Source organism: Sminthopsis crassicaudata, chromosome 1 (assembly GCF_048593235.1).
Source record: "Sminthopsis crassicaudata isolate SCR6 chromosome 1, ASM4859323v1, whole genome shotgun sequence".
Taxonomy (NCBI): domain Eukaryota; kingdom Metazoa; phylum Chordata; class Mammalia; order Dasyuromorphia; family Dasyuridae; genus Sminthopsis; species Sminthopsis crassicaudata.
The window spans coordinates 42,135,722-42,149,697 of record NC_133617.1 but is presented as its reverse complement, the minus strand read 5'-3'; the positions used below and the strand labels follow the sequence as shown (position 1 = coordinate 42,149,697).

Sequence of the window (13,976 nt, the reverse complement as noted above, 5' to 3'; positions counted from 1 at the left end):
TCTGCTTCTCTCTGTGTCTCAGTCTCTATCTCTGTCTCTCTCTGTATATAGACATAGATATCCATGAGTCTTTCTTTCTTTTCTTTTCCCTTTTCTTCCCTTTCCTTCCCTTTTCTTTCTTTCCCTTCTTTTCTCCTCTCCTTTTCTCTGTCTCTGTCTCTCTCCTCCGTGTCAGCATCTTTGTGTATGTCTGGCTCTTTGTCTGTTTGTCTGTCTTTGTCTTTCTCTTCGTCTCTGTCTCTCTGTTTCTATCTCTGTCTCTCTGTGTATGTTCCTGTCTGTCTGTCTTGCTGTCTCTGTATTTGTCACTGTCTCTCTGCTTCTCTCTGTATCTCATTCAGTCTCTGTCTCTGTCTCTGTCTGTCTCTCTCTCTGTATAGAGATATAGATATCCATGCGTCTTTCTCTCCCTTCTCTCTCCTCTCTCTTCCTTTTCCTTCCCTTCTCTTTCTTTCCCTTCTTTTCTCCTCTCCTTTTCTCTGTTTCTCTATCTCCATTCCTATCCCTGTCTTTCCCTCTCATTTCTCTCTCCCAATACCTTTGTCTATTTCTCTGTCAGTTTTTCTGTCTACTCCCCTCTTACCCTCAACATAACGTGCATGCACACACACACACAAACACACACATACACACACACTTCCCAGATGCATCACCCAAGACTACTATTCATAATTACTTAGTCATTCCATAATAATAACTGACATTTACATAGTGCTTTAAAGTTAGAAAGTATACAGCAAGCATGATTTCATTTGAGCCTCCCTAACTGCTGGGAAGTAGTCATTGCAGATAGAGACATCTATTTTACAAATTGAGAAACCATTTCAGAGAAGGGCAATAGCTTGCCCAGAGTTTCCAGCAATTAAGTGGCAAAGGCTGGATTCAAACAAAGTCCTACATTTACTCCATTGTGCTACCTTTCTAAAATGGGGGTGGGGGAATTGGGTAGAGGGGAAAACCTCCACCTGATTTCTTTGCATGGATTAAACAAAGACAATGAAGTATTGTGGATATAAAAGGCAAAGATTATCCCAATGTCCACAAGTGATAAATATGTGTCTGTATCTATTGATGGATGAATATATATATATATATATATATATATATAGAGAGAGAGAGAGAGAGAGAGAGAGAGAGACACGCAGAGATACATGCATGTAAGTATTTATATGCCCACATACATGCTACAAACCTATTAGAGAGTTTAACATTATAATGATAAATTTTACATTCTTTCAGGCTCCACAAGCAGATCTGAGAATCAGAGAGAATAACTGAAAAGGTGAGATCTGATGAGATCACTAAGTGAATTAATAGATAGGAAAAAGAGAGTCCAGGACAGAGCCTTTGGGGATACCCATCTATTTAGCATGTGAAACCTGCATGGAGATCCAGCAACAGAGACTGAGAAAGAGCATTAAGACAGATTGAAGGACAATGAGAATAAAGTAATTAGCATGGAAATGTAGAGAGAAGCCTTGAGTAACAAAGAGGGAAAGATGATGCAGTATCAAAAGCTGCCAAGAGTTCAAGAGGAATGAGGTTGGAGAAAAGGCCATTGGATTTGGCAAGTAAGAGATCATTGGTAACTTGGAGAGAGCACTTTCAGTTGAAAGATAGTTAGAAGGCAGATTAAAGAGAGTTAAGAGAAAAGGGAGAAAAGAAGTGAAAGTATATATATTATATATGTAAAAGTGCTTATAATACATTTGAAACTATAATTTTATATGTATATATTATATAAAGACATATATTATATATAAAGACATGTGTATATATGTATATATTCTCTCTCTCAATATAATAGAAATTCTTTGGGGACAGGATTTGGGGACAGCTTTATCTGAAGTTGTGTGAGGAGGGGAAAACAGAGAGGGGGAAAGATAAGTAGGCTCCGACAAAGATGGCAGATCCAAAGGTAGCATACCCAGAAGCCTTCATGCCAATGGAAGTTGCATCAATGTTCTGTTCCCCGATGTCCTGTTCTTTTTACAGCTCTCTTACCAATAATCTCTCCCTCTTCTGAACTGTCATGATAATAATTATTTTTACTATCATATTTGTTATATGTAAAGGCAGCAAAAGGCCATAGAAATAAAAAGCACAGGATAAGGGAAGGGTCATATCAATTCAATACAACAATTACTAAGTAATCATGTTTAACTTAATAAGTAATAATGATAATGGGATGGTGTGATGCACAGTGGATGGAGATTCACAGAGTATTGGAGACCTGGATTCAATCTGGCCTCAGATACTTGCTAGTTGTGTCATCCTGAATAAGACACTTAGCTCCTTTTTCCTCAGTTTCCTCCTCTTTAAAATGAATTGAAGAAAGAAATTGCAAACCATTCCAGGAGCATTGCCAAAAACAAATAAACAAACAAACAAACAAACAAATAAAAAATGAAAAACCCAAATGGGGACATGAAGAGTAAGATGTAACTAAAAACAACCGAACAATATAATAGTAATAATAATGCGATAATATCTTTTGTTTACATATAGCACTTTAAGGTTTGTAAACATTTCATTTTATCCTCACAATAACTGGGAGATAGGTGCTATTATAATCACCATTTAACAGATGAGGAAACTGAAGCACCTGAGGCCCAGTTTGAATTTGAGTGTTTCTCAAAGTTTTTAGATCTATCCATTAGGCCATTGTGAATAAAGCCTTGTGTTAGGTGTTAGAGATTAAAAAATATTGAAAATGATCTCTGCCTTCAGGAAGATTAGATTCTATTGGGAAAATGGAATATGTACACAGATAAGTAAATATTAAGACTATGCAAAATATTTGTGACCTTGCCCAAGTAAACTAAATTCCCCTGGCCTCAGTTCTCTCATCTGTAAAGTGGAAAGATTGGACTAGATAGTTTCTGAGATTTAGGCTCTCTGGATTCTATGACCTTATATACAAAGTCATTACAAGTGAGAAGTACCATGGTTAACCATAGGAAGGAATGACCTTATTTTTAAAGTGATGCACTGTGACAAATATAGAAATATGTTTAGAAGAATTGCACACATTTAACCTATATTGCTTGTTTGGGGGAAGAGGAAGGAGGAGAAAAATTTGGAAAACAAGGTTTTACAAAAGTGAATGTTGAAAACTATTTTTGCACATATTTAGAAAAACAAAATACAATTTAGGAAAAAAAGAAAAGAAATGATGAATTGAATTTGTTCTATCCTACAAAGGATATCTAGCACTGCTTTGGGTCCATAGTAGAAAAATAATGGTTAACAACACAATAACACTTTAAGCACTTTATAGATTAGATTATTTGCTTCTTATAGTAGCCCTTTGAAATGGGTGCTTTTCAGCCCTTTTTGTAGTGGCTAGAAACTGGAAAATGAATGGATGCCCATCAATTGGAGAATGGTTGGGTAAATTATGGTATATGAAGGTTATGGAATATTATTATTCTGTAAGAAATGACCAACAGGAGGAATACAGAGAGGCTTGGAGAGACTTACATCAACTGATGCTGAGTGAAACGAGCAGAACTAGGGGATCATTGTACACTTCAACAATGATATTGTATGAGGATGTATTCGGATGGAAGTGGATATCTTCAACAAAGAGAAGAGCTAATCCAATTCCAATTGCTCAATGATGGACAGAATCAGCTACATCCAGAAAAGGAATACTGGGAAATGAGTGTAAACTGTGAGAATTTTTTGTTTTTTTCCCCAGGTTATTTTTATCTTCGAATCCAATTCTTCCTTTGCAACAACAACAACAAAATTCGGTTCTGCACATATATATTGTACCTAGGATATACTATAACATATTTAATATGTATGGGAATGCCTGCTATCTAGGGAAGGGGGTGGAGGGAAGGAGGGGAAAAATTCAGAACAGAAGGGAGTACAAGGGATAATGTTGTTAAAAAAAAAATACCTATGCATATGTACTGTCAAAAAATGTTATAATTATAAAATTAATTAAAAAAAAGAAATGGGTGGTTTTATTTTCCCCATTTTATCGGGGAAAAGACTGAGGCTAAGAGGACTGAAATTATTTGAGCAGTCATAAAGTAAACCAATGTTTATGGCTGCATTTGAACTCACATCTTTTTGACATTGTCCAGCTTTCTAATTGCTTTGGAATTAGTCACTTCACTAAACATTTCAGTTTCACAGCAAAGAAGCAGGGCTATGTAGATCTATGTGAGACCCATAAGAAATTCTGCAAAAAAAGAAACGGACCCCCCAATCGAACGAGATTTATATTATGCAAAACCACCTAACAAATGCTCTCGGTCAGCTTTCAAATTCTTGTTATAATTAATAACAGAAAAGTGAGAGCCTGGAGCTGCATGCAAATCAGCCTTTATTCAGGCCCTGTGCCAACTGCAAACCAGTTGGAATGAAGGATGTAGTTCATAAGCCTGTAATGAAATTAATTAATGGAAAGATGACATGAAGATAGATGCTAGGTTGCTCAGCTGCCATAACCTAAGACAGTTCTCTTAATTTGTATATATCTTGCAATCTCCATAAGAAGATGGGGAAAACCACTTACCGATGCCCTCCTAGATTAGGGACAAGGATAATGTGTGCTCAATGGACAGTTTCAGCAACATCCAAGCGACCTGTATGTGGTCTACAGAGTGAGCTTTAATTTAGAAATTCTCAGAGAGATGGATCCCATTGAACTAGAGAATCTCAGTCCTGGGAGGACCTCCGAGGTCACCTGGTCCAGCCTGTGTATCTAGAATGTGAATCTTCTGGCAAATGGGTACCTGACCTGTCTCCCAAACATCAAGTGATGGGGAAGGAATGAGCGTTCATTTAGTACTTCCTATGTACAAAGTGTTGTGAGAGGAGCACAATAGTCTAAGAGAAGGAGATAGAATGTACAGAAAGGAATAGCTCCAGGGCAGATGAAAAGATCTTCTGGTCTTTAGAGTGTAGAAGTGCTATTCTTAAATAATAAGTAATAAAATCATCTCCATTGCAAATGTTAATCTACTTGTTGATGTTAAGGACTTCATTGGTAAGAACTTTACCTTCTGAGTCTTTGGTAATTGTGGCTGATGAAGCAATAAGGGCTGAAGCCCTTGCTGCAGGGGGACCAATTACCTTTGGAAGAACTCAGTAAGTATATTTTGGGCCAGATCAGATTATTATTATTAAGACTTTAAACTAGAACAGCTAGGTGGTGCAGTGGGTAGAGCACTAGCCCTAAAGTCAAGAGGACCTGAGTTCAAATCTGACCTCAGACACTTAACACTTCTTAGCTGTGTGACCCTGGGCAAGTCACTTAACCCCAATTGCCTCAGGAAAAAAAAAAATTTAAACTATTATGGATGAATCTGTGACATCACATGCAAAGAATTTTTCTTCAGTGTTGTAGATCTATTTCTTCCCAATCTATCTAATTTTAATCCATACTCTCTCTCAGTGGATGGAGCTTTGGACATGGCCAGGAAGACCTGAATTCAAATCCAGCCTCAGGCATTACTAACCATGTGAGTCTGGGCAAGTCACTTTGTCTTAGTTTCTTCATCTGTAAAATGAACTGGAGAAGAAAATGGCAAACTACTCTAGTATATTTATCAAGAAAACCCCAAGTGGAGTCATAAAGAGTTAGACATTACTGAAATGACTGAACAACAGCAGACAGACATGACATAAAGAGGTGGGTTCAAATCCCACTTCCAGGACTTATTAGGGCTATGCCCATGAGCAATAACAAGAGTAACTGAAATTAACCCAATGCTTTATATCCATCTTCTCACTGAATCCACAGAACAGCCCTGTGGGGTAAGGACCTCAGACTATTACCAGCCATATTTTACCAGTAAGGAGACTTGGAAGAGACTTGGTCAGGATCACACAGCTAGTAACTTCCCTTCTTCTTTCCCTTCCTCCTCCCCTCCCTCCTTTTCTTCCTCCCTCCTTCCCTCCCTTCTTTCCTTCCTTTCTTCCTTTCTTCATTCCTTTCTTCCTTCTTCCATCCTCTTCTTCCCTCTTTTTCTTCCTTCCTTGATTCCAAGGCCTTTAGTTACTAAACCTAACTTCTTCCATAGTCACCTCTCATCTCTCAGTCTCAATTCCTTTATCTGTAAAATATGGACAATAATATTTTCACTAACTACCCCACAGAGGGCAAACATGTTCTGGATAAAGAGAGAGATGAAACTAGGATTTTTTTATGCATGAGTAAGTTCCACAAATCACACCTGGCCAAGTGGGATAAATCACTTGAGTAGAGAGTGAAGAATGAGGAAATTAAACAGAGACTGTGGATGCTGACAAATCACACTGATGAGGATGAGAAAACTAACACTGGCAGGATGGAAAAGGAATTTATCTGCGTCATCAGATTTAACTTATTATTAAACCTTTCATTCTTTTTAACTCATTTATTAAAATTTTAAATATTGTATTCATATATTTTATTAAATATTTTATTTTATTTATTATTTTATTAAATTTATCATTTAACTTATTTTTTAAACTTATTTAACTTCTCATTCTTGCTAACTACATGCTAAGTTTTGTTTTCTGCTAAAGGCTCACAAAGCTGTTAGCACCCACTAAATTCAGTGTAAAGAGCCAAAGCTTCAGTAGTCCTTTGCTAGTAATGGCTCTTTTAGAGAGCTGGACTCAGAATGAGGAAGACTTAGAATCAAGTCTTGTCTTTGGTATCATAAGCTGTGGGACTTTGGGCACATCATTGAGCCTCTTGATGCTCCAGGCAACTCTCCAAAATAGTAAAAGTTATGGTATAGGTAGAGTAAGTTTCAGCAGATCCTGAATTACATACATAAATATGAAAGAGTGGGAGAAAGGAGGAAAGGAAAAGAGGGGAAAAGGAAGGAAGGAAGGAAGGAAGGAAGGAAGGAAGGAAGGAAGGAAGGAAGGAAGGAAGGAAGGAAGGAAGGAAGGAAGGGAGGGAGGGAGGGAGGGAGGGAGGGAGGAAGGAAGGAAGGAAGGAAGGAAGAGAAGGAAGGAAGGAAGGAAGGGAGAGAGGGAAGGAAGAGAAGAAGGAAGGAAAGAAGGGAGGAAGGGAGGAAGGAAGAAAGGAAGGAAGGAAGGAAGGAAGGAAGGAAGGAAGGAAGGAAGGAAGGAAGGAAGGAAGGAAGGAAGGAAGGAAGAATGAAGAAGTGAGCAACTTTATGAAGGAGGTTGTCCAGAACAGATAGGAGAAGTATTCATCAGGGCCTCAAGGTCCTGGATCTTTTTGCCCTTTCCTTTCCTCTATATATAACATTAAACATGAGAACCTCTATATATAACATTAAACATGAGAACCACATGGGGTCTTATCCATCATCTAGCCCACCACTTCATTTTCCAGAGACCAAAACTGAGGCCCAGGGAGGTTGTGACTGACCCGGTGTCACACAGATAATTACGTCCCAGGGGGGTTTCAAACATAGATGCTCTCACTGAAGAGACATCTCACACTCTCTTTCTCACTCTCCCACTCCACCACAGAAATGTGCTCTCTCTCCAGTTTCCCAGGCCCCTCTCCTTCCCTAAACCACACATGGGTACAATTTAAAGTTTTCTGGCAGCTGTCAATGTGAGCGGTAGCTGGTTAATTGAGATACGGACACACAGGAGGGTGAGTAAGCTGATAACTTGGCCATTCCTCCAGGGTAGCCCTCACTCTACACTGCCTAAGAGCCCCCATTATCTGAAGGGTCATGATCCCCAAAGTCAAGCACTCCAGCTTCACTCCTCTCCTTGGGCAGCTCCGCTGTGGGAGCACAAAGTCGAAGGCCTGCTATTGATCGTCTGTTTCCTTTTTTGGTCTCAGCTCAAAGGCAGCATCCAGATTTCAGGGAAGGGCTGCTTTTATCCAATTTTCCAGCCCACCTGAGTTGACGGATGTAGAGTTGTCTCCCACCACATGAGTCAGTAATGACTGGTGCGGGGGACTGAGGAGAAGATGCTCTTGTATTCATACCCCACATAGAGAGGAGTAAAAGAAAGACAAATTGTTCCAATGTGCCTAATTTATATCAATCTTGTTATTGGAGAAGCCTAATATTCCCCACTTTTCAAAAATACTGAACTTATGAATCAGCCAATTTTGAGAATTATAAGGACTAGCATTTATACAGCATTTTAAGTCATCAAATAGTCCTCACTCTATAGCACAGGAAAGGGGAAAGGGCTCTGGAGTGGAAGTGAGGGCCGTGGTGCAAATCTTTACTTTTTACAATTTATAGAGTGATTTTAACCAAGAAACCTCCATTTTCTTGGGAAAATAAGAGTAGGATTGGCTCAGTAGTGTTGAAGATTTCTCCCAACTTTTGATCCCATGAGTTTTTAATCTTAGCATTTTCCCCAGAGTCAGGAAATCTCCGTTTGCTCACGGCTCCAACACTCACTTTCCTGAGTTTTCTTGGTCAAGTAACTTTTACTCTCTAAAATGTTTCCTCATTAGGAAAATTAAGACAATCTTCTCGCCCCTTACCTCGAAGAATCATTGTGAGAAGAGGGCTTTACAAACTTTAAAGGTTGAAGGTCAAGAATTTGGACTTTTCAGCTGTGTCCTAATGGTGTCTTCAGGATAGCAGTTCCTAGAGGCAGTTAGGACAATCTGGACATACTGAAAAGGGGCAGCTTCAAACAAGCTAGAAGAAATCCAGGAGCAAAGACAGAGCAGGCCTTGTGGCTGTACATCAATCTGTCACATCTGACTTTTTGGACCATACATAGCACATCAATTCTGCCCATGGGGTTTTCTTGACAAAGATATTGGAGTGGTTTGCCATGTTCTTCTCCACAGGATTAAGGCAAACAGGATTAAATGACTACTCTGCCTTTAAATTATCTGAGTTCCAGAGCCCTCTGTCTTTCCTCGGTAAACAAAGCACTTGCTAGTTTTACCTAATGAAGCTGTCCCTGACCCCCACTGCTTGTCTCCAGAAGATCATAATTATCTCCGGAGACAGGTGATAAAGCTAAAGAGTGTGTGTGTGTGTGTGTGTGTGTGTGTGTGTGTGTGTGTGTGTGTGTGTGTGTGAAGGGATAATAAAAAACAAGAATGAAGAAAAGAAAAAATATTATGAAAAGAGTTCAAATATGAGTTAAAATGACAAAGATATGAAAAAGCAGAGAAATGAATGGTCTCGTCCACCCCCAGTCCTCCAAAGCAGCTTCAGGAACACTAACTCTTCAAATTAGAAAAGCAATAAAACCTTGGTTTCCTTAAAAAATACTTTTGATTTCATTTTCAAATTCATTTGTGAAGAATAGCTAATGCATGTTGTACAACACTGTTCAAAGTCTTCATAATTACAGGCATATTTTGCCTTTCAGTATCTTTTTTTCCATTTTCTTTAATTCCATTGTCAGAGAAGGGATTTTTTCCAACTTCTAATTGTGGGACCTTGTTAAGCATCATTCACACAAGAAATAGAACAAGTTCGCTTTTGTCTGACTTGATGAGTTTTGAGTTAGGTGCGCATGGAAGGTGTCTTTATCCTTTTTCCCTATTCAGAACTTGCTTTTGGAATCACTAGTACAAAAAGAAATGTTTTTTTCCCCCTGTAGGGAGTTACATCAAAATTTCAAGGACTATCGGTCGATACAAATATTCTGCATTGAAATAACACTTTTAGCCTGTCTCGAAACAATTCTTTTTATGTTCTCGGTGAAGTACATAAAATATGTAGGAAATAGTGGGCTGGACAGAGGACTGAATCTGGGGTCAGAGGATCTATTTACAAGCCCTGCATTTGCTGATGATTATTTGTTTGATCTAGAGCAAGCCACTTAATGTCCCTTGGCCTCAGTTTCCCCATGAGAGGAAAAATGAGAGGGTTGAACTGGATGTTTTCTAAAGATAGATAGATAGTAGGTAAATAAGTAGATAGGCAGTTAGATAAATGACAGATAGATAGATAAGATAAATAGATAGATAGATAGGCATATAGATATATAACCAGACTGATTAATAAAATATCAATCAATAAACATTTATTAACCACCTACTGTTTGCCAGGCATTACTCTAATCATTAGGGATACAAAAAGAGGCAAAAGTTAATCCCTCTCCTCGAAGAATTTACAATCTAATAAGGGAGACAGCATGTAAACAACTATTATATTCAGAGTAAATTGGAAATAACTAAAAGAAAGAAGGCACTAGGATTAAGGAGAATTAGGAAAGACTTCTTGTAGAAGGTAGGATGTTATTCTGGGATTTAAAGGATGCAAAGGAAGACAGAAGGTAGAGATAAGAAGAAAGAACATTTCAGATAATAGTGAGAGAAAATTTCTTGAAGTGTCTTCCTCAAAAAAGTGTCATTGAATAGAGGAGGACTGGGGTTCTTTAGTCTATCCATGTATATATTCATCTACATCGATAGATAGCTGGTAAATGGACAGATAGATATTAGATGATAGATAGATAGATAGGTAAATAGATAGAAAAATGTTTTGATTCCAGATTGATAGGAAGAAAGCAAAAAAATTGATAACAGATTGATAGACAAACAGATAAATGGCCAAATAAATAGGAAGAAAGAAGAGAGATCGATAAACAGACAGATAGCCAGACTGATTAACAAAAAGATAGATAAGAAGGCAGATAGATAGATAGATAGATAGATAGATAGATAGATAGATGAATGGATGGATAGAAAGATAGAAAATCTTTTGATTCCAGATAAATAGTTAGAAAGAAGACAGATAGATTGATAACAGACAGATAGCCAGATTGATAACCAGATAACTAGACAGCCAAATAGATGAATAGAGAGATAGGAAGAAAGAAGATAGACTGATAAACAGAGAACCAGACTGATAAACAAAATGATAGTAAGATAGATAGATAGATAGATAGATGGAAGGATGGATTATATATCTATAATATAATATATATGTCTATAATATATAATATTACAAGGCTGGCTTTGGATACCCAGGGTCTTGTACATAGTAAGCATTAATAGGACAGAAAACAGAATAACAATTTAAAGGACCTGGTTTTTAATTTCAGTTATTTATTACCTGTATCCTTAGACAAATTAATTATTCTCTCTGAAGATTATTTTTTTCATTTGTAAAATATGATTTTGGACAAGGTGGCCTCTATAAAATCCTATGTCTGAATGCAATGAATAAAATGTTTGTTGAATTGAATTAGTAAAGACTGCAGCATCCCACATTTATACATTAGTTCAGGCAAGATACTGTAGACTATATGCTACTTGAGACCAGACTTGTGTCTTATTTACCTTTGGGTCTCCCCAGTGACTAGTATCTAGGCCAGCATATTTCACAAATTCAATAAGTGTGTGTTGTTGAATAAAGACTTTCCAAAAAGGAGTATTGCTGTTCACTATTGTTCTTTCTGACATGGATTAATGTCATTTATCTACTATCAACAGAGCATTATTCTAAATTGGACTAGGGATAAGCTACCATCCTTCTGTCCCCTCTTCCTTGTGACAAAACAGCTATCTGAGATTGGAGGTGCTACCCTTAGAGCTAAGCTGAGCCATATAAGGTTCAGAATCATAAGCTGGGCCTCGTTAGGGCCAAGTTATAACGATCTAACCAAGTTTGGGGAAAAAGGAAAATTCCTGATGGCTTTATTGGCTAGGAACCCATCTTGGGTCAAAGACTTAGAGGGCAGTCTATGCCCACCTCTCTACACAAAAATAGAAATAATAATAAATATTATCGGACGGATCTAGGAATTAGACCAAAGTACCTACATTCCAACTCCACTGAACAGTGTTCCAAACTCTTGGCCCTGAAGTTTTGAATATAAATTTTCCTCTTCCAAAGCTATTTATGCCTAAACATTAGCTCTCTCTGGCAGTTGCGCTCTGAAGTGAGTGAGTGATGGTGAATTGTTCTCTCCACTGGAGCAGGGGTTAGAATTTTAGCTCAGTTTAATCTCCCAATGAAATAATATTTGCAATCGAAAGCACAAAACAAACATGCTTATTGGGCTCCTTGCATAATGTGGCCTAAGGAAACAGCCAATTTGGAGATTACCAGCAACATGTAACATTTCCTTATGCCAAAGTAAATTTAATGCAGCAAATTCACGAATGCCAGGTATCAATTACACAGTCCAAAACCTCAACCTGAAAGGCAGCCTCCAGGGCACTGTCATATGTCTGAGGTTTGATAAATGAATTTTTTTTCTATTCTCTCTCTTTCATTCTTTTTTCCTTTTTTTTTACTCCCTCTATCCCTTTTTTCTTTCTTCCTTTCTCTTTTCTTTTCATTTTTTATTTTGTTCATTTGTTCCTTTCTTCTTCTTGCTCTTTTTCCCTTCCTTCTTTCCTGCTTTCTTTCCCTCTCTCCCTCATTTCTTTTTTTTCTTTCTCCTTCCTTCATTCTTTTCTTCATCTTCCTTTTTCTCTCTTTTTTCTTTCCTTCTCTCCCTTATTTCTTTCTTTTTTATTTTTCCTTTCTTCTTTTTTCTTTCCTTTCTTTATTTTTCTTTTTTCCTCTCTTTCTTTCTCTCTTCCTTTCATCTTTCCTTCTTTCCCCATCCCTCTTTCCTTCCCATTTCCCTTTCTTTCCTCTTTTTCTCTCTCCTTTTTTTTCCTTTTCTTTTGGTTTGAACTCTATTTTAAGAAACAGGGTTCTCTTCTTGGACACTTTTTAATGTCACTCTTAGCTCAGACACTGGTTTCTCAGGTTTCCTTTCTTATTAATGGTAGAGCAATAGTGTGGGAATGGAGGTAAGATAATAAACCTTGCAAGCAGAACCTACCCCAACCAATGGCATAGTAGTAGAGATGCTTGCTCTCCTCTGAGCCGAACACCTTGATCACCATGCTGTAAAGATGCAAGCCTTCCACCAGCATCCAAGCGAAGGCACTCAGGAAGAAGAAGTGGAGCAGCACTGCTAAGACTTTGCAAGGAATCTACGGCCAAAGCAGAGAAACAATATTTGAGACTTATTTGGATTTCACTCTAACATCAGAGTTCTGAAACAGGAAGATATGGAGATAGATTTCAGGGTGTTCATGAACTTGGATGAGGAAAAAATAATTTTGTCTTTATTTTCACCAACATTTGGTGATCCTTTGCAATTCTACATATTTTATTTTATTTTTTATTGAAGTTTTTTTTAATTTCCAAAACATATACAAAGATAATTTTTCAACATTGACCCTTGAAAAACCTTGTGTTCCAATTCCTCCCCTTTTCCCCAACCCCCTTCTCCCACTCCCTTCCCCTAGATGGCAAGTAATCCAATATTACATATTTTATTTTAAGCATTTAAAGATATCACTCTGAGAAGGGGTCCCTAGGATTTACCAGACTGCCAAAAGTTTCCAGGACACAAAAAATAATTAAGAACCCTTGATCCAAACAAAGGTACTGGAACAAAATGGTTGAAAGAAAAGCAAAATAAATAAATAAAATCCAGTTAAATGGTAAGTTGGGAGAAACAGCAGGGGCACTGGGAACTTGAGTTCAAACCATACCAATTGTACACTCTGGGAAAAACAGATGCTTTATGGGCAAAACAAAAGGGTTAAAGTGGATGAGTTCTAAGGATCCTTTTACTTCTATATTGATTATTTATCTGGAGTTTTACCTCTAGTAGGAGTGACTTCCATTTTTTTTTTTCAGGAAAGCTAGGTAATATAATGAATCAGGGTCTGAGTTTAAGAGACAAGAAGATATGAATTCAAGTCTTGGCTTACATTTACTCACTGTGTAACCCAGAACAAGTCATTTAACCTCTCTCAGCCTCACTTTCTTTCCCTATAACATGAATTTGATAATGGCACTCATATCACAAGGTTATGAGGATCAAATGATGATATATGTAATGTGTTTTGCAAATCTTAAAGTTCTATATAAATCCCAGCTATAGAGGTTGAACAAGATGTGGAGGGGTACTCCAATCCCTTCATTTTACAGATGAAGAAACTGAGGCACAGGGAAATTGAGTGATTTTTCCAAGATCAAAGGCCAGGATCCAAAAAAAACCTCAAGGGCCATCTCACCTCATCTTCTCTT

The 13,976-nt window shown here is 37.7% G+C and overlaps 1 protein-coding gene across 2 annotated transcripts in view; it reads right to left on the bottom strand.

Moving 5' to 3' along the window:
- Nucleotides 1-13,976, bottom strand: part of ADGRD1 (adhesion G protein-coupled receptor D1) — a 435,558-nt gene that overhangs the window by 94,901 nt on the left and 326,681 nt on the right. For both annotated transcript variants that reach the window (XM_074299712.1, XM_074299710.1), the window contains one exon: nt 12,715-12,868. In XM_074299712.1, coding sequence (XP_074155813.1) covers nt 12,715-12,868 — 154 coding nt within the window. The remainder of the gene's footprint in view (nt 1-12,714; nt 12,869-13,976) is intronic.